Source organism: Phacochoerus africanus, chromosome 15 (assembly GCF_016906955.1).
Source record: "Phacochoerus africanus isolate WHEZ1 chromosome 15, ROS_Pafr_v1, whole genome shotgun sequence".
Lineage (NCBI taxonomy): Eukaryota > Metazoa > Chordata > Mammalia > Artiodactyla > Suidae > Phacochoerus > Phacochoerus africanus.
The window spans coordinates 81,224,153-81,245,263 of NC_062558.1; the positions used below are offsets into that span (position 1 = coordinate 81,224,153).

The window sequence follows — 21,111 nt, forward strand, 5'->3', positions numbered from 1 at the left end:
GCCCCAAACTCTGGCAAGGCTTCTACGGGCCATGAAGAACAGATCTGACTCCTGAGCCCCTCCATGGCAGTCGGAGGCAGACAAAAGGTGGGCGGTGGGTGGGGTGTCTGCGGAAGATGTTTCAGAGCAGTGTGGCCTCACAACAGTTACACTCAGTTACGAATCCTAGATAGTCCCATTTGCTTAACCAGTTTTTCCAGTGACACCATAAAGCTCATTTTCTTGGTTTCTATAGCTTCTTGGTTTCAAAAGTAAAACCAAAATAACAATAAAAACTCCAAATTCTTTGAACTGAACAATAAATAGTAGTAACAATATTTACATTAGCATATCACATTGGGAGATTCCAGCATGAGCAAGGAAAAGAAGAACCAAGATCGTGCCCTGGTCTTGGGGCCTAGACCTGGCTCCTGGTCAGGGTGGAGCACCTCTGAGAGCAGACGGATGGACGAGAGGTTAGAAGGAGCAGAGACGCCTGGCTGGGGCCTCCTTGCCTGTCCAGGGAGGTGGAGTGGGCAGGAGGTGCTGAGCTGTCCATAGATTAAAATTTCAACAAACAGACAAACCCTAGTTCTTTCCACCGTTGTGGTCGGGGTCACTAGGGGAGTTGTCTCCGGGGACAGTGGCATCTTCTCTGCCCGCTGGCATGGTGGGATGGCGGGGCCTCAGTCCTGGGGAGCACAAAGCTCACGAGTCAGCTGCTGGCCTCGAGCCCCTTTCCCAGACAGGACAAGGAGCCAAGGTCAGGAAAAGTCCCCTCTTCCCTGGACTATGTGACAAGAGGGATGTGGAATTCATCTGTGTCGAAGATCAGAGGCCTCCTGGGAGGGCTCGGGTCCCTGTTGGCCTTGTGGAGCAGCTTGAAGAGCCCGGTTCCGATGTTCATGGGGATCCCCATGATGATGCATTCAGACACCCCTGAAACCAACCAGAAAGGAGATTAGAGAGCTACTTGACACACCAGTAGGTTTTCAGGACAGAAAGACTACCGACTTGGGAGTTAGAAACTGGGATTGGACCACCAGCGCCACTACACATAGATGGGCTGAAGCTGGGTTGCTTGCTGGATGCATCTATGCCATGTGAAGGTCTGGCATGGTGCTCCCATTTGGGTTGGGGATTCTGCACCTGCGCGAGGGACAGCACCTGCGCATAGCCCTACTGCTGGCTCGGCAGTCTCTCCATCTGAACCAAAGGCGCCTTTGTAAGCACAAAACTCAGCAAGGATACTGAATGCCACCCAGTGTTCCCTTAACTTAGGGCCTACAAGACAGGTGGATGGGACGATGGTGAGCAGATGCAAACCCCCTTGGAAACAGCAGCAGGGACTTGGTCCCTGTACTCAGGGGTTGTGGCAGGGCCAGGCTTCGCAGCAGCCCAAGCTTGGAGTCCACAGCCTGAATCAGAAACACTCAGAAGGCAGGGCTCTTGAACAGGGACAGGAGTAAGGCGATGGAGGGCACAGATTCTCCAAGCTCCCTTTCAGCTTTTCAAGAAGTAAATGTTGGGCTCTGTGGCAGGCCTGGTTCTACAACAAACAAGTGTGTACCTGCTATGTTCTGGGCTTTGTGCTATCAGGTGACCATAGAGGCAAACAATCAGATTAAAACCAACACACAGTAAGGGTTGACACTGAGTTACAATATGTGACGGACCAGGAAGTGGGGGTGGGGTGACCATGCTGGGCCCCCTAAAGGCGTCAGTGGTAGAGAGAGGGTGGTGGGTGGGCCTGCAGCAGGGCAGCAGCCAAGACCAGGGCCCAGGTCCCAGCACAGGGGGGTGCTGGCTCTTAATCATGTGTTCAAGCAGACTCGCCCCTTCTTTTGCCTTGGTCTTGCCCTTCCTTGGGCCCAATCTCTGCGCCCTTTTCTTTCGTTTTACACTTCATTTTCTTAAAGAATTCTGTAGTTTCTCTTTTCCTCTATCTGTAGCCTGCAACCCATGGGAAAGAAGAGTTTAAAATTTTAGGAGCAAAAACAGGCAATATACGACTGGGACTCTTGGTGGCAAATCCACACAAGGAGGTGAGGGGGAAATGGTCATGAGGAAGCAGAGCTCTGGTGGTGGGGGTGGTGACCAGGTTTGGCATCAGTGCTTAGGCTTGAAGAGTGTGTGACCCTGGCAGGGTCCTGAGCCCCAGCCCGTCACAAACCCCCAGCTCAGGCCACAGGGTACAGCAGGCACTCCGGGGTGGGGGGTGGGGGGTGGGCAGAGGCCCCGTTGTGACAGCTGCTCCTCCTGCTCCACCCCAGGCCCTGTCAGAGAGGTGCGTATGGTGGGAAATGAGGCCAGTGCAGGGCGAGACACAAATAGCAAGCAAGCTGGTTCCCTTGGCCTTCTCACCGTGGAGGGCTTAATACCTACACCTCACTGATACGCTGAGATACCACATTGCCCCCCCCCCACACCTGCTGACACCTTGCTCAGGGAGTCAGGACAGTGGGAGTGCCTGGGGCAGGATCAGAGGGGCCGACAGCAATTCCAACAGCTAGAGAATTCCTACATGCCCAGGGGCGATCTCTTCTCTGTGCTGATAGAGAAGGCTTCTGATAGATGTGGGGAATGCTGTCAGTCAGTCAGGCTTTGGAGATAAAAGATCCATCAGCTGCAATTCTGTGACCTGTGACTTTATTCTTAAGCAAGTAAAAGCTCGGTCCCCTCAGTTTCTTTTCCTCCTGAGAAACCCTGGCCAAGGTCTAAGCTATAAACAACAAAGGCCACCGGTGAGGCTGCCACAAACACAAAACCTACCACACACGGAGTCCTTCTGCCCAAAGTAAGCAGCGTCAAAGAGGTGGTCGGCGGTCTTCTCAAAGGAGGCCAGCATCAGCACGCTCTCCTTCATCTTGGCCAGGCCAAATCTAGTAATGCCCAGGACTTCACCCTGTGCCAAGGTAGAGAATCAGAGTGGTGCTCCTGCCACTCACTGAAACGCACCCCTGACTCTCAACAGGATAAGCAAAAATCAGCCAAGCCTTTCAAGTCACACTCTCAGGTGTAAACAGCACCCTAACAGCTATCTGTCCTCTGAGGCCATTAGCCACTGACAACATGGATCCTTACTTGTTTAGCCAGGTACCACTGGAACAAAGAATTAAGGTCTGAGAATTAGAATTAAAACTCTGACTTTAAAAATGCAGTACTTCTGGAAGTTCCCATTGTAGCGCAGCGGAAACGAATCTGACCAGTAACTACGAGGTTGCCGGTTCGATCCCTGGCCTTGCTCAGTGGGTTAAGGATCTGGCATTGCCTTAAGCTATGGCATAGGCCACAAACGTGGCTTGGATCCTGCATTGCTGTGGCTCTGGCATGGGCTGGCAATTGTACCTCCGATTCGACCCCTAGCCTGGGAACCTCCATATGCCGTGGGTGCGGCCCTAAAAAGTAAAGAAAAAAAATGGACTATTTCTAACACAACACTGTAAATCACCTATATACTTCAACCTTTTTTTTTTTTTTTCCTCCCCTTTTTGGGAAATACTGAAACACTTTTTTTTTTTTTTAAATGGCTGCATATGGAAGTTCCTGGGTTAGGGGGTCAAATCAGAGCAGCAGCTGCCAGCCTACACCCCAGCTACAGCAATGTGGGATCTGAGCTGCACCTGCGACCTATGCTGCAGCTCACAGCAACGCTGGATCTTTAACCCACTGAGCGAGGCCAGGGATCCAACCCTCATTCTCCCGGATACTAGTCAGGTTCTTAACCTGCTGAGCCACAATGGGAACTCCAATAATTTTTTAAGAAAAGGGTATACTTTTGAAAATGTTTCTTACGGCTCAAAGAACTCAAAACTCAAATAATTTAAAAGTCTCAAGACAGGGAAAGAGTTCACACCCACTTTTACTGCAGCTACAGTAACATAATATATGCTTATAGAGTAAGACTGAAAAGGAAGATTTTTAAAAATGACAGCTTTCACTACAGGGCGTTAGGAAAGGGATGATTTCTCCCAACTAGTTTCTGAATTGTCTATAACACTATTCACTAGTACAGTAAGCACTAGTCTGAACGTGGAGGCATCAGGCCTTACAAACTGATAGAGGGAGGACTTCTTTCGGGGAGGAGAGGAAAAAAAAAAAAAATCAAGCAACCAACTTCAGTCCCCCTCAGATCACATTAACTTGTTATTTACCTGGAAATTGCTACAAAACAAGTGTGATAAATGGGGTTTAACAGGGAATAAACCTCAGTTTGCCGTGGACGACTTGGGCTTTCGGCAATGGCTAGTTTCCTCTTTGGATAAACTTTCTAATAAGGACAAATGCCACAGTCTGTCCCCTGCCAGGAGGCTGCAATTCTCATGCTAGAATTTGACCAGCACACCCAGCCCGACCACCACACTTGGTGTTGGGTGAGGGTGGTCCTCACAGCCGGGCACTCTGTGTCCCACAAGCTTCATGCTCCTGAGACCAGATCACGAAGCTCGCCACCAGGCCCCCCACGCACCTTGTAGGTCATAAGGTCAGAGAGCAGCATCACGTGCCGCCGGTCAATGCTCATGCCGTGGTTGACCATCGTGTACTGGATTTCGTTGATGATGGTCGTCCGGGCAGCTTCGATGCCCAGGGTTTTCTCCACCTGTGGAGGCCAGGATGAGTGGAGGCAGCCACTTCCAGGCACCACCTGGCCTCCTCCACCTGGCAGGTTCCTGGTACCCTGAGCCCTCCCCAGAGATGGAGTGAGGGGCAGTCTGTGGTGTAGACCCAGAACAAAGGGCAGGATAGGAGCAGTGCACTGGGACAACCGCAGGTGCCCCAGCCATGAGCAGTACCTCGTAGGTGTTGTTGGAGGTGGTCTGGGTGCCCTTCACCCCATGGGTGGCCATGACTGCCCGCAGGTTGTCACCCTCCACCAGGAGCTTGTACTTCTCCTTTCCGCTCTGCTCGTCAATGTGGATGACAGCTCGGGACACCTCTGGGATGCCCTGCACCACCACCTGGACTCCGAAATACAGAAGGCTAGAGAACCCGAAGTGCCCACAGCCCCACCCACCCGGTAGCCTCGGAACCACAGCAGTGGTGAGAACTGGGAACGTCTGGGCCTGGGTGCGTGACCTTGATCACCCTGTTTCTCCGTGGTGATTATCAATAACATGCCAGGATCGGCCATGCCTGAGCGCTGCTCTCGGGGTGGGGGAAAGCAGGAGTTCAGGGGACTGTGCCCTCCTACCAGCAGTTTTATGAGAGAACAGAGAGAAACCAAACAGGCAGAGCTGGTGAGGCAGCTCCAAGAGGGAAATCCAAACCTGCCTGGTTCCTGGGGATGTGGCAAAGAAACAGGGCCACCCTCAGTCTCAGCAATGACAAAGCCCAGTGGCCCCCTGACACCTGGATCTGGAGGTTGGAGGTACTTGCGGTCCCTCCCTTTATGCATCTCCAGGGCTTAGGCCTCATGGGGTCCTGAGGAGGTGATTCCATCTCACCTTGGGGAGATCCTCCTTCAGAAACTGCAGAACGTAGTACATGGAGCTCTTGCTGTTCTCTCGGGGGGTGACACATACCACAGCCTCACCGTGGACCGCCACATCGCCAGGCTTCACTCGGAGCTTGGACATGCAGATGGAATACCTCACCGTCTCGGCGTTCACCTGCGAGGGGCCAGGTGGCCAGGTTGTTACTGAAGATGTTATTAAGAGGTACGGTTCCAGTATTTCCTGGTCTTTTTGCATCATTGCCCCTCTAAGAAGCCTTTTTAGTCATTTTCCCTCAATCTCTCTGCTCACCATGACATTTTTTTTTCTTTTTTCTTTGTCTTTTTATACACACCTGTGGCATATGGAGGTTCCCAGGCTAGGGGTGAATCGGAGCTGTAGCTGTTGGCCTATATCAAAGCCACAGCAATGCCAGATCCCAGTTGCACCTGTAACCTGCACCGTAGCTCGCAGCAACACTGGAACACTGAATGAGGCCTGGGATCGAACCAGCATCCTCATGGATTCTAATCTGGTTCTTAACCTGCTGAGCCACTACAGTGTATTTTTATGTACTGCCTACTTTGTTCATTAAAAGTCTACATCCCCCAATTCCCCCCTTTCTCCACTGAAAATGAATGGTCAATTCATGGCAATAGGCATTCGGGCCTTCCTTGGAGGCAGGCGGTGAGACCAGGACAATTTAAGACAGCAGTGAAGCCTCCCCTTCACCTGACTTTTCACCACAATAGCTGGGGAGCTGCAATCCCTGATACAGCCCAGCTGTTTTGGTAGAGGAGCCGTGAGGCAGGCTAGAGAGATCCCCAACCTGGAGAAATGGCTGCTCAATTCTGGAATCAACTGTCATATGGACAATGCATTTACTTGGTACTTAAAGGAATGGGCTGACAGGCTGAGTGAAGGAAAGAAAGAGGAAGGTGCTAGGAAGTTACTGTTTGTACCACTGCTTCAATCTATCTGTGAGCAAGGCTGATAACCTTTCCATTGTTATCTATACATAAATGTAAATAATAATAAGCCAGCTCAATCCACCCACCCAAAAACATTTCCTGAGCCAGCCAGTTGCTATGCTGGGGGCTCACAGGTGAGACACTGCTGGTACCATGGTCCTTCCAGATGCTATAATGCTGTGTCAGAGCATTATCGTGGCCTGCACAAAACTGTCACTGATTTCCTGTGTCTCTAGACGACAACACAGGGTCAGGTGTGGAGAGAGAATATGAGGGAATGACAGGCTCACACAGAACAGACACTGAGTGAAAGCTCTGGGCCTCTGCAGGGCTTCTCCTGCTTTGCACAGCTCCTGCCCTAGTTTATCAGCGCCTCTCTTGGGACTAACAGAGGATGATTTCCTCCACACATTTAATTATGTGACTCACTTCCAGTCTCAGAAGTCTGATCCGTTCCAGGGAGAGCTTGATGAGAATAAAGCAATCATCAGGAAGAAAGACCTCTTCAATATACTCCGAAATCTGTGGTGTCAAAAGATGAGAATGTTCAGTCACTTTCCCTGTTCTCAGCATACAAGGCTTGTGCTCTTTCTTAGAGACACAGAGTGGTGTGGACATGCTGATGGGTAAATCCACTACAAGTGGTTCCTACACTTCCTAGAAACAATGCTGGTTTAGTTTCCTGATTATTAAGAGGGATTCCTTCTTACCTCCCCCAAGAGGGTTTTCTCAATCCTCCCTTTCACGAGGCGAGCGTAATCTGCATCGTCATCCTTGTCCAGCTGGGCTGTGATGATTGGCGTGCTGTGGGCAGTAAGAGTAAATGATTACAGCACAAGGAAGGAGGCTGTTTTGTTAAGCCCGGGTACCACTCAGAATTGTAACATTAACAGCAACTGTAATTCATCGGGCATTTACAGCTGCCGGGCACGATGCTGAGGGCTTCGCGTACATTCTCACTTAGATTTACTATTTTTGGAGCTCATGAGGCAGCCCATGCTGTCAGTGAACGAGTGACTTCCAGAAAATTTTTCCTGGCCAAGTCAAACTACCTCTTCCTCTTTGGTCCTAATCAGTAGTTATTTCCCTTCTGTTCCCTGAGTAGATTGCCCTTTGTGTGCTATAGCCTCCTCCATCCCCACCCCCAGTCCTATAATCTCCCCTCCAGTACACCTACCTCCTCTTCCTCCAACCACAGCCAGTAGCTCCTATCCTCACTGTCCTGGATGGCACTCCTGGGAGATGTGACCTACCTAGAAGATGCAGGCGGAGCTCCTGCCACCCAGGACACCTGCACGTGGTATTCCAGAACCAGGTACAGTTTTCTTTTATTTAATGCTATTTATTGTCATTTCATTAGATTCAGATCATATGTGAACCATAATTTTGTCACCGAATGCATTATCAGGTATTTCTGTCTCTTCTAGTCTCACATCACCTACAAATCCTATCATGAAAGCACCTTGTTGGGGAGTGGGGGTCACAGCCCAAGTGACAGACACATCAGTCAGGCCTAGTGAGGCTGGGAATAATAACATCAAAAGGATGAAATCTACACTGACACATGGCTCCAACCTTCCCAGGAATTTTTCTTTTTTATGTTTTTCCCTTTCATGTGACTTGTGGCCACAAAGAACCATGGTTTCAACATATCTCAACATAATAAAAGCCATTTACAGAGTTCCCGTCGTGGCGCAGTGGTTAACAAATCCGACTAGGAACCATGAGGTTGCGGGTTCGATCCCTGGCCTTCTTCAGTGGGTTAAGGATCCGGCGTTGCTGTAAGCTGTGGTGTGGCTTACAGATGCGGCTTGGATCCTGCGTTGCTGTGGCTCTGGCTACAGCTCCGATTAGATCCCTAGCCTGAGAACCTCCATATGCCTCGGCAGTGGCTCAAGGAAAGGCAAAAAAATAAAACGAACAAACAAAAACATAATAAAAGCCATTTATGACAAACCCACAGCAAATATAATACTCAATAGAGAAAAGCTGAAAGCCTTCCCACTAAAATCTGGAACAAGGCAAGGATGCCTACTCTCACCACTTCTCTTCAACATAGTACTGGAAGTTCTAGCCATAGCAGTCAGACAAGAAAAGGAAATAAAAGGTACTCAGATTGGTAGGGAACAGGTAAAATTGTCATTGTATGTGGATGACATGCTATTGTATGTAGAAAACCCTAAAGATTCTACTAAAAAAATACTAGAATTGAATAAAAAAATTAAGAAAGGTAGCAAGATGTAAGATTAACATACATAAACTGGCTGCATTTTTTTTACACTAAAAAATGAAATATCAGAAAGGGAATGTAAACAATCCTTTTTTTAAATCACATAAAAAAAAAAAAATCCAAAAAGCTAACAAAAAAAAATTTAGGAATAAACCTGACCAAGGAGGTGAAAGGTTTGTATACTAAGAACTACAAAACAATAAAGGAAATGAAAGATGACTTAAAGAAATGGAAAGATATGTCCAACTCTTGGACTGGAAGAAATAATACTGAGAATGGTCATACTACCTAAGGCAAAGTACAGAGTTAATGTAATCCTTACCAAATTACCCATTATATTTTTCACAGAACTAGAGCAAATAATCCCAAAATTTATATAGAACCATAAAAGACTCAGAATTGCCAAAGTAATCCTTAAGAAAAAGAACAAAGCAGGAGGCATTAACTCTTTCAGAGTTTAGATAATTCTACAAAGCTACAGTAATCAAAACAGTGTGTTATTGGCACAAAAACAAACATATCAGTAAAACAGAACAGAGAGCCCAGAAATAAACTTACACATTGATGGCCAATTAATCTTCAACAAAGGAAGCAAGAGTATACAATGGGGAAAGGGCAGCCTCTTTGGCAAGTGGTGCTGGGAAAACTGGACAGCAGCATGTAAATCAATGGAATCAGAACAAACCTCATACCACACACAAAAATAAACATAAAATGGCTTAAAGACTTAAAGACATACTTCAAAACTTCTAGAAGAGAATATAGGCAAAACATTCTCTGACATAAATGGTACCATTGTTTTCTTAGGTCAGTCTCCTAAGGCAGTAGAAATAAAAGCAAAAATACACAAATGGATCTAACAAACTTATAAGCTTTTGCACACCAAAGAAAATCATAAATAAAACATAAAGACAACCAAGGGACTGGGAGAAAATATGTGCAAAGATGAGACCAAGAAGGGCTTAATTTCCAAAATATACAAATAGCTCATACCATTCAATAAAAAAGACAAACAACTCAATTGAAAAATGGGCAGAAGACCTAAACAGACATTTCTCCAAAGAAGACATACATGTGGCCAATAGGCACATGAAAAGATGCTCACTGTTTCTAGTTATTAGAGGAATGCAAATCATAACTACAATGAGGTACCACTTCACATGGGTTAGAATGGCCATCATTTAAAAGTCTACAGGAGTTCCCTAGTGGCTCAGTGGATTAAGGATCTGGCATTACTGCTGTGGCTATGGTTACTCCTGTTGCACAAGTCTGATCTCTGGCCCTAGAATTTCTGCATGCCACAAGTGTGGCAAAAAAAAAAAAGTCTACAAATAATAAATGTTGGAGAGGGTATGGACAAAAGGGAACCCTTGCGGTTTCTGTTGTGGCTCAGTAATAATGAAACTGACTAGTATCCATGAGGATGTGGCCTCACTCAGTGGGTTAAGGATACTGCATTGCCATGAGCTGTGGTGTAGGTCACAGAGGTGGCTCGAAACCTGCATTGCTGTGGCTGGCAGCTGCACTTCCGATTTGACCCCTAGCCTAGGAACTTCTATAGGCCACAAGTGCAGCCCTAAAAAGAAAAAAAAGGAAACCCTCTTAAACTGTTGGTGGGAACGTAAACTGGCACAGCCACTACGGAAAATAGTATAGAGGTTCCTCAAAAATCTATTTTTTAAAAAAATTTATTTATTTATTTATTTATTGTCTTTTTAGGGCCGCACCTGTAGCATATGGAGGTTCCCAGGCTAGGGGTCGAATTGGAGCTATAACTGCCGGCCTATGCCACAGCCTCAGCAACGCCAGATCCGAGCTGTGTCTGCGACCTACACCACAGCTCAAGGCAATGCTGGATCCTTAACCCACTGAGCAAGGCCAGGGATTGAACCCACACCTCATGGTTCCTAGTTGGATTCGTTTCCGCTGCACCATGACAGGAACTCCATCTCAAGAATCTAAATAAAAAGTTGCCATATGGTCCACTAATCCCACTCCTGGGCATATATCTGGAACAAAATTCTAATTTAAAAAGATACACACACCCCTATGTTTAGGGCAGCACTATTTACAATAGCCAAGACATAGAAACAACCTAAATGTCCATCAACTGAGGAATGGATAAAGAAGCTGTGGTACATATATACAGTAGACTACTCAGCCATAAAAAGAACAAAATAATGCCATCTGCAGCAACATGGATAGATCTGGAGATCATTCTAAGTCAGTCAGACAAAGACAAATAGCAAATGATGTTGCTTACACGTGGAATCTAAAATATGACACAAACGAACCTCTCTGCAGAACAGAAAGAGACTCACAGACATAGAGAAGAGACTTGTGGTTGCTAAGGGGGAGGGTGAGGAGGAGTGGGAGAGGGAAGGATTGGAAGTTTGGGATTAGTAGATGCAAACTATTACATTTAGGATGGATAAACAACAAGGTCCTACTGTATAGCACAGGGAACTATATATTCAATATCCTGTGATAAACCATCATGGAAAGAATATAAATGAAAAAGATTATAAATATATAAAACCGAGTCACTGCTACACAGCAATTAATTGTAAACCAATTATACTCCAATAAAATTATAAACAGCCATGGCTTTAGTTTTTATTCTATCTAGTTTGGACTTTTTTTTTTTTTTTTCCAGTTTAGGTGTTTTATAAGCTGAGATATGATTAACACAAGCACGGTTACTCGGCAGTTGAGATACTGCCCATTAGTGGATCGCACACACAGGTGACAAGACAAACAGTGTTTCTCAAGGAACGTGATAATAAGTGAGTGTGAGAACAAGAGGGATTCGGACACCTGATGGCTTTGGAAGCGTTGATGATCTCTTTGATGCGGGGGACGCCCAGGGTGATGTTCATGGAGGCCACACCAGCAAAGTGGAAAGTCTTCAGGGTCATCTGGGTGCCTGGCTCACCAATGCTCTGGGCACAAAGTGCACCCACCGCAGAACCCGGCTCCATCTGTGCCCTGGAAGGACAAAACAGAGATGAAAAGTCCAGTCAAACTGCTAAGGAGGAGTTCCTGTCATGTCTTAGTAGAAACAAATCTGACTGGACTTCTGAATCTGACTGGTATTCATGAGGACGCAGGTTTGATCCCTGGCCTCGCTCAGTGGGTTAAGGATCTGGTGTTGCCATGAGCTGTGGTGTAGGTCGTAGATCTGGCATTGCTGTGGGGCTACAGCTCTGAATCAACCCCTAGCCTGGGAACCTCCACATGCTGCAGGTGAGGCCCTGAAAAAAATAAAAACACCCCAAACAACAAACTGCTAAGGAGATGGGGATGAATGTATGGCGTGGGGAATACAGTTAATAATGGTGTAATACCTTTGTATGGTAACAGATGGTAACCAAACTCATCATGATGATAAGTAATGTAGAGAAATTCTTAGTCACCATGTTGTTCACCTGAAACTTACATAGTGGCGTAGGTCAGCTATCCTTCAAGTAGAAAAACAAAACTCAAACCCCCAAAACTGCTGGGGAGGCTTCTGATTATCTCTTTTCAACAGAAAAAATACAGATGTTAGGGTCAGGAGGAAGTCACAGTCACAGGTGCACACAGGGGCACGAGATGCTCAGAGGGGGCTGGTGATGACAGTGAATTCTGTGTGGCTACTTTATTTTTGTTTGTTTTGTCTTTTTGTCTTTTTAGGGCCACACCTGAAGCGTATGGAGGTTCCCAGGCTAGAGGTCGAATCAGAGCTGTGGCTGCCGGCTTATGCCAAAACCGCGGCAACGCAAAATCTGAGCTGCGACTGTGAACTACACCGCAGCTCATGGCAACTCGAGATCCATAACCCACTGAGCAAGGCCAGGGATTGAACCCGTGTCCTCACGGATGCTAGTCAGGTTCGTTAATAGCTGAGCCATGACGGGAACCCCCCTGCGTGGCTACGTGTGGTCAGCATGGGAGGACTGGAGAGGATCTGCTAACAGATGATGGTACAGAAGGTGGAAGGGCCACCTGCCAAATACATCAGTACTCTCTCTGTGGGGAGAGGATCCTCGGAAATTTCTTTGCAATTTTTTCACATCTTTGAGCACCTGGCCTGTCCGACCACCAGAGTCCCCAGAGAAGACGTGACAGAACCTGCTAGATGCTGGCAGTTGGCAAGCGCTATAAGTGCAGGATTTTGTTTCCTGAGGACACAGGAAGGCTATAAGGGAGCCACGTGACTGCCCGGCAGTCTAAGACAAGCAGCATTCTTACCTCATGTACTTGTCCCTACACGTCTCTAGAAACTTTTCTATTTGGGTAGGGGTGATCCGGTCCAACTGGTACAGTACACGGGGCTGGAAGAACAGAGGCCAAGTGCAAAGTCAGGACCAGCCGCACAGGAAAATACCCCTGTATGCTGACATGTCTGGGAAGGCCGTTACCTCTGTCGTGCCGTTATCATTGATGCCATATTTATCCCTGGTTTTCTTGATCTTCTCAGAAACCCCCTTAATGAATTTTTTTATTTCCTGAAAGATTACATAGCAAACATCAGACATACATTTCTCAGTAATTTGGAGGATGTGATTTGTTTTATAAATTTCAGTCATGTAAGGAGTCCGTCCTTTTTAGTGGCAGCTAAACGTGACACTATAAAGGATACGACAGGGATACAGGTTCTATTACAAAATGTTTTTCCAAGGAACATGACATACCACCCACACCCTGGACACAGCATTCTCTGCTTTAGGTGTTTCTAAGGCCTTTCTTTTTACTCTGATGATGCTTTGTACGTGCTGTGGCCCTAACACAGCATGTGGGAGTGACAGCAGGATAGCCCTGCCCCCTGCTGTGCTCTCTTCTGCTCCCTGGCACACAGGCTGATGCCCACATGCACGAAGCCCAGAGTAAGGGCAATTGTACTTTGATACATTTTTGAGGGTTTCTTCTGAACCTGTTCTAGTCAACTTAAATACTACAAAGCATGGCTTTGTAGACACCATGTACACTGCAAAACACTTGTTTTGAGCTTGCTTCCATTTCAAAGGAAACACTCCCGAGTCCCAGCTTTGTCTCTGCCCCTCACCTCTCACCACTCCCCCATCTCATGCGCCCTCCCTTTCCACACACAATCTGATCAGAACGCCCTGAGGCCTCCATGAAACCACTCTCAAAGCTGGAAATGAAACATCAGCATATCTGCTATTCCCACTGTATTTAAGAACAGCACTCTAAGCCTGAGATGATGACAAAATGGAGCAAGGAAGGTGAAAAGCACATCCTGTGAGGGCCTAAATTCTCCGGCGACCTCTCTAGGGGTAAAAGCAACTGCTTTACAGTCTATAGTATTTCTGTGAATTCACCCAGGCTCATGGTCACACCTAGAACTGGAACTAGCCAGCATCTCCTCTCCAGGCGCTTGTCCTGAGAGGGTATGTTGTGCTTCAGTGAATTGCACCCATCGACATCGTGCTGCCAGGGGTCACACATCAAGCACCATGGGACCAACTGTGAAGGCACTTCGCAGGGGAGCTGATGGCACACACCATGCAGTAGCAGCATCCTTCAGAGGCCACTGTCAGGCAGTCCTGGGTGCCACCAATCGGTTGCTCTGGTTTGACCCAGGCACGTTTCTGAGAACATGGGAAAAGGTGGGTAGCTGCACTTCCCCTCAGCAGCCCTCAGGGACACGGTACTTTCCTCACTGACTCCAGACAAAATGCGGCGGTGGCGGGGGGATTCTGGTTGACTACAGGCTTCCAGCTGCTCTGTGTGGACAGACCAGTTGGCGGGTCCAAAGGTGGACTGCATGCTGTAGTGGCTACAAAACCTTAAGAGGTCTTGTTTCTTAATTCCGAGGATGGCTGAGGGGCCCCAAGGAGCACGCCAGCATGTCTGCCCGTAGTCTACTCAGTCTGTAAGGCATAGCTGTACATATCTAATGTTTTGTCTGACACAAATGTTTCAAAAAGCAGACTGAACCAGGAGCCCACTTTTGCAAAACTGAATGCTATAAAACACCTACAGAGTGCTTAACACTTGACTGGCAGGGTTTTATCCTAACATTGCAGAAATAAACCTCTTTAGCCTTCCACAGACCCTTGAGTAATTTCTAGTTACTATCTTTATTTTCATTTTTTTTTGCTTTTTAGGGCTGCACCCACGGCTTATGGAGACTCCCAGGCTTGGGGCGAATAGGATCTACAGCTGCTGGCCTACACCATAGCCTTAGCAACACAGGATCCGAGCAATGCCAGATCCTCAATCCACTGAGCAAGGCCAGGGGTCGAACCCGAAACCTCATGGTTCCTAGTCAGGTTCGTTTCCACTGCTCCATGATGGGAGCAGTTAACTATCTAGTTACTATCTGTCCTGAAAGCAAACCACTAAAACTTGGGTCCGCACAGTCTACGTTCAGCCTGGCAAGCCCGCCTTGCAGGGTGGCAGGGCCCTGGCTCCACCTCTTTAGAGTGGTAAGCACTCGGGCAGAATGAGGTCAGGGGCTTGGGCAAGGCGATGGGCCTCAATACAAAGTCAAATGCCTTCTCCACATTCTGCTCTAGGGCAGCGTTTTTGTGCGATGTTGTTTTTACCCTATGGGAATTTCAGTCTGTATCCCAGAAGCCTAGTGATCAAGGGGCTGCGTGGGTAAGAATCAATCCCACCTCGCCTGTCCCTTGCTCATGAACACAGGTTTCCCAGGGCTGTCCTTGTTGGTCAGCTCTCTTCACTGACAACGTGTGGAAATACATGGAGAGTGACTGTGCCACTCAGCCATCATTTTACACAAAAAGGACTTTTAGTTAAGAAAGGGCTTGTTTTTAATTTACAAGAATTTGATTTTTTTTTTTTTGTCTTTTTAGGGCTGCGCCCACGGCATACGGAGGTCCACTCAGAGCTGTAGCTGCGGGCCTATTCCACAGCCACAGCCATGCCGGATCCTTAACCCACTAAGTGAGGCCAGGGATCGAACCTATGTCCTCATGGATACTACATTGTTTCTGCTGAGCCACGACGGGAACTCCCGACAGTTTTTAAGACTCTTTTTAAAGAGAAACTCTCCAGGATTACTCATTAATTAATTACAGGTTTGAGGCCACACTTTTAGATACAGTTAGTTACACAAAACAAAGGAAATTTGAGCCGGAGAGGGCAGTGGAACAATCTCTCCTGGTGTCGCTTTGCCTAAAAGTGGGATTCTTCAAAGGTGATAATACCCACTACTACTTAATTTTTCCTCTACATCATTTAGTATTAAGAGCCTCCTTCACATGGATGACTTCCTCCCTGAACCTCTTGCCTAGCTGTGGTTGTGCCCTTAAGGGTGAGCTTCTGAAAGCCCTCTTGGCCCAGATGGTGCTATCTGATGTTCAAGGCTGCCCTACTTGTTGGCACAGGGAAACTGGAGCCAGAGCCCATGGCTAAGCAGACCCAGGCGATTTTCACGTGAGAAATCCATACACACAGGCAGTAAAGAGCACACACTTCAAATGTTGCCCAGCTCAGGTGCTGGAAATGACAGCTTTCAGCTTACCACCCCACAGACATGCAACCAGTGGCTTTGCTAAAAAGAGTGACTTCCCTTACATAAGAGTTAGGGCAGGTATTATGGAAGTTAGATCAAAAGGAAAAAGGCTCACTTTTTAGAAATGAAAACTGAAATAAAGCTACTAAGAATTCAGTGGAATCATCCAGTGCATACTCAGGGAACTCAGAACACGGCAACTGGCAAGCAATTAATCACACAACTAACCAGCAGTTAACTTTTACACTCATTCGTGAGCACAGGTGTCTGCCTGTGGCAGGGTCGGGCCTCAAAGCCACCAAGGAGCTACCTCCATGTCCTCAGCTCTGACACAGGCCAGGGCTGGGCATCACTTCAGCAGCCCAAACTTGTTCTGACCAGCGGGTTTTGGACTCCCTGGGCAAATGTGAGCTCAGACTGTGAGCCACTGGAGGGTGAGGACACATTCAGCCACCTCTGTGTCCCCAGGATCTGCAGGGTGCATGACATATGGTGATGGCTGAACCAGTGCTCATTGAATCCACAAACACCGCCAAGCAGGTGGTCACCGTCAAACCTCTTCAAAGGCAGGAAAGGAACCAGTCTGAAGTGTTGACCTGGGAAGCCCCATCTGCCAGACCTGGGATAGGAACTTGTGGTCCCCAGGGCTGGCAGACAGCTAGGGTGCAGCAGAGCTAACCCTCTATGCTCAGCGACCACAGCACATAAGGACGTTACCTCATTATATTTCTCATAGCCTGTTTCAGTTAAGGTCTTCGAGGAGAAACAGAAACATAAATAAGTGAACATAATCAAGTAAAAAAAACAAATTACAACTTTCATTTGTTACTTAAGGAAAAAAAAAGAGGAAGAAGAAAATCTGTGAAAAAAACTCCCCCAAAAACAAAGGCACTCACACTCAACCCAGCCAGACTATTAATTTTAAATATACCCTGGAAAAGAAATACATAAATAATGATCTGGAAGAATCTCTTTTTTATCTTTTACATCTTATCATATGAAAGGAAGGAGTGAAGTGCTTTTAACCAAAATATTCTTAAGGTTTTTTTTTTTTTTTTTACTATTTTTATTTTTGGTATACTTAAGGGGGTTATTACCATAATACAAATAGGAAGAAGCAGATAAGTGAAATTAAAACAGCTCCTTAGAAGAAAAAGGAAGGCTGACCCTGTGCATTTCTTTAAAAAAAAAAAAAAAGTGCCTGTGGCACTCAGAAGTTCCCGGGCTGGGGATCAAAGCTGCGCCACGGCAGTGACAATGCCAGATCCTTAACCCACTGAGCCATCAAGGAACCTCATTCTGTGCATTTCTAATCCATATTACGGTAAGAGAAAAACAGATTTAAAATAATAATGGTAATGGAGTTCCTGTCGTGGCTCAGTGGTTAACAAATCCGACTAGGAACCATGAGGTTGCAGGTTCGACCCCTGGCCTTGCTCAGTGGGTTAAGGATCTGGCATTGCTGTGAGTTATGGAGTAGGTCGCAGATGCAGCTCAGATCCTGTGTTGCTGTGGCTGTGGCGTAGGCTGGCGGCTACAGCTCTGATTTGGCCCCAAGTCTGGGAACCTCCATATGCTGTGGGTACGGTCCTAGAAAAGCCAAAAAAAAAAAAAGCTACATTCTTTATTGTAAAAATACAATGAAAGCTCTTAAAACAATGATACTATTAAAAATTATAAGGACACAGAATGACTGACGGAGGTGTTGGCCTATAGGATGAGAAAGTGGGCTGTAGGGGGTCAAGAGACGGGGTTAAAAAAAAAAGCCGTTCTCCAGCTAAACACTTCTTGCTAACAAGGAAATACTTGAGCCAACGACATAAACTAAAAGAGACAGGAGATAAATTCTTTATGCTGACTGCAGATATTCTGCCTAGGTCACTCTTGAATTTTTTAATAAGGAAAACTCTTACATCAACACCCCCAGCTTAGAGACTTCCCTGCCAGCACCTGGTGAACAATTCCACGCTGACAGTCGAACTGGGCACATGGCCCCTCGGAACTCACCTGCAGGAAGCTGTCCTGGCAGCAGAGAAACTCGTTCTTCTTCATGATGGACTCCGTGGTCAGGAGTAGCTCGTTTTTACTGAGGGCAGGCTCGCTCTGGCACGGGAAGACTGCCTCAAGTGTGGAAAGGAAACAGAGTGATGGGGACAGTACTCCAGGGAGGGATTTACAAGACACAAAACCACTTAGAGTGAGCTTTTAGCAATCTGCCCTGTTTTTTCTTTCAAAACAAATTTTAGACTCTTTTTTTTTTTTTCCTTTTTGGCCATGCCCATTGTACTCACAAGCTCCTGGGCTATGGATTGAACCTGCATCACAGCAACAACCCTAGCCACAGCAGTGACAACACTGGATCCTTAACCCACTGTGCCACCAAGGAATTCACAGACTCTCTTTTTGATATGTAGGTGAAAACAGGGTAAAATGATAGCCCATCTTTACAAAGACGTGTGGGCTATTCAGTGGGTATTGTGCCATTGCTCCTCAATCTTCACCCCACCTAAGATTTGCACTAAGAACACAAATTCTTGTTTTCTAAAAATAAACCCCCAAATTTCATGAGTGAAAACACTCCCCCACCTCCAAGCTCATGAGGCTCCCCCCAAGTAATGGTTGCACATCATCCTAATGTATGGACAGACCATTACAGACTTCACTGTCCTCCACTGATGGTCTGTGTCGGCTATAAACAATGCTGAGAGGACATTCTTGGCACATTAATTTTTTTCTTTTGAGGGCTGCACCTGCAGCATAGGGAATTTCCCTGGCTGGGGTCGAATCAGAGCTGCAGCTGCTGGCCTACACCACAGCCACAGAAACAGCAACTCGGGATCAGCGCCACATCTGTGACCTACACTGCAGCTTGCGGCAACAACAGTTACTTAACAGATCTTGAGCGAGGCCAGGGATCAAACCTGTATCTGTACAGACACTACGTCTGGTTCCTAACCACTAAGCCACAACAGGAACTCCTCTTCTTTTCTTTTTTTTTTTTCAAAGGCCACACCCTCAGCATATGGAGGTTCCCAGGCTAGGGGTTGAATTGGAGCTACAGCTGCCAGCCTACATGACAGCCAAAGCAATGCCAGATCCGAGCCACGTCTGTGACCCACACCACAGCTCAGGGCAACGCCGGATCCTTCACCTACTGAGTGAGGCCAGGGATTGAATCCACAACCTGATGGTTCCTAGTCGGATTCATTTCCACTGCATCATGACGGGAACTACAGAAACACCTCTTGACACATTTAGATCATTTCTGTAGGGCAAATTTCTCTAAGTGGAACATTTTGGTCAAAGGCACTGACATTTAAATTCAGATCAGTAATGTCCAACTACCTTTCAAAAAATTGTCCTAAATTATATCTCCAATTAATATATGTGAAATGCTCGTGCTTCTCCACACCCATGACTTTCACACCACCTCTACTACACTTTTACTAGACAGACAGGAAGCCAAAACCCTCTCTGACTGGCACTTGATTACCAGCGATAACTAGATTTTGAAAGTGAAAAACTAATTCTCTTAATATTTGGGGAAATCAGGCAGAGCAACACAAACAAAAAAAATACTAACCCAGTGGTTGGGTAGATGTGATAGCATTAACTCTGTTCTATACCAAGAGGTATCTCCATTTTAAAGAAATGTCCCTGAAAATACTAACCCCAGATATAATGCTAAATCTTACTTTGATGTTGTCCAGAACCCTTTTAAACTCCAGGGGTTCATCTTTTCCCTCCATGGCTGCAGGATCTAAGCCATCTCCCCCGTAAATGAACTGGATGATATCTCCTGTGGAGCTTCGGACTGTCAAATCATACTGGGAGCAAAGATCTTCAAGGGACTTTACGAGCCTTCTCTAAAGGAGGAGAGGAAACAAAAGCTCAGCTGCTTTGAGAAGACTAGTCAGGTGTACAGAGGATGAGATTTGCAATTCTGAGTTTCAAGGTTATCAGCACTTTAATCACATGAAAACATTTTATTAGAAATCCCTTCAAAAGAGTCTCCTGACCCCAAGAACAACAAACCCACAAGTGCCTCATTAGTCTGTGCAGTGGGATTTAGAATATGTCCTAACTTCCAGCACTTGAATGAGTTTCAGATGCATGCAACTTAAACCCCATCACCCCCAAAGGACTCTGCAAAAACTGGTTCTTAGGTTGCTTTGCCTTCCCTCTCTGTCTCCCTAAAGTATAAATTAATGCAATTGCTTTGCACTTCTAAACACAACTTAATACAGGAGCCCTGTGGACTCCAATATGAATTACAGAGGATCAGGTGCAGGCCCTCTTCTGGGACAGAGAGGGAAGAAGAGAGAACAGGAACAGCATTGTGTTTGAACCAGCAGGCAGCAGCCATTTCTCAAATCTGCTTAGGGAGAACCTTGCACCAGCAGGACACTCCAGCCAGCAATGGGATGGGAGCTCAATGTGTTAAAGAGAAAGAAATCTTCCTCCAGGCAACTTCAAAACAAAAAATCTCTCATGCCAGAACTAATTTGTTCTAGGTTAACACACTGCTCTGGGAAAATCAAACTCTCTACTTCAAAAAGGTAAAGGCAAAACATAGTCAATAAACATTTGGGCAACAGTGGTAAAAAGCATTTCGTAGTCTATTTCATTTTTGACAAAAGCAGCATACTCCAAAACTAAAAGGTAATTTCTCATCAAACGATGACTAAAAGGGAAGCAGTAACTGCCATGCCACATGAGGTCCAGAAGAGGTTACAAAAAATAGGTTATTTGCAAGGCCCTCATCAGCCTAGTTTGTTCTGGCTCACTCATTTGCATCTGTCTCCAGTGTATCAGTCCTGGTTGCCCAGCCTGCAAAGGGCTGTGCATCCCAACCCACAGTGGGGAGAAAGGTACAAAGAGCTACAGCAGTTCATTGCCCAGGAACATGGAGTACTAATTTCATCATGCGTTCTAAGTAGAGAGAACAAAAAATTAAGAACAAACAAACCCATGAACATAGATTATGGAGCATAGAGTAGAAATAAGAGACTA

At 46.5% G+C, this 21,111-nt stretch overlaps 1 protein-coding gene across 2 annotated transcripts in view; it reads right to left on the bottom strand.

Annotated features, from left to right (window-relative positions):
* Positions 1-263: 263 nt before the first annotated feature.
* POLR3A (RNA polymerase III subunit A) overlaps positions 264-21,111 on the bottom strand; it is a 57,605-nt gene continuing 36,757 nt past the window's right edge. Inside the window, exons 20-32 of one of the 2 annotated variants that reach the window (XM_047760014.1) lie at positions 19,794-19,964; positions 18,106-18,219; positions 16,816-16,851; positions 13,016-13,102; positions 12,846-12,928; positions 11,430-11,600; positions 7,093-7,186; positions 6,812-6,904; positions 5,424-5,588; positions 4,773-4,937; positions 4,448-4,579; positions 2,752-2,884; positions 264-918 (exon numbers count right to left, since the gene is read on the bottom strand). In XM_047760014.1, the coding sequence (XP_047615970.1) occupies positions 770-918; positions 2,752-2,884; positions 4,448-4,579; positions 4,773-4,937; positions 5,424-5,588; positions 6,812-6,904; positions 7,093-7,186; positions 11,430-11,600; positions 12,846-12,928; positions 13,016-13,102; positions 16,816-16,851; positions 18,106-18,219; positions 19,794-19,964 (1,593 nt within the window). In that variant the 3' untranslated portion in view covers positions 264-769. The remainder of the gene's footprint in view (positions 919-2,751; positions 2,885-4,447; positions 4,580-4,772; positions 4,938-5,423; positions 5,589-6,811; positions 6,905-7,092; positions 7,187-11,429; positions 11,601-12,845; positions 12,929-13,015; positions 13,103-16,815; positions 16,852-18,105; positions 18,220-19,793; positions 19,965-21,111) is intronic. The other variant, XM_047760015.1, reaches the window with a different exon arrangement.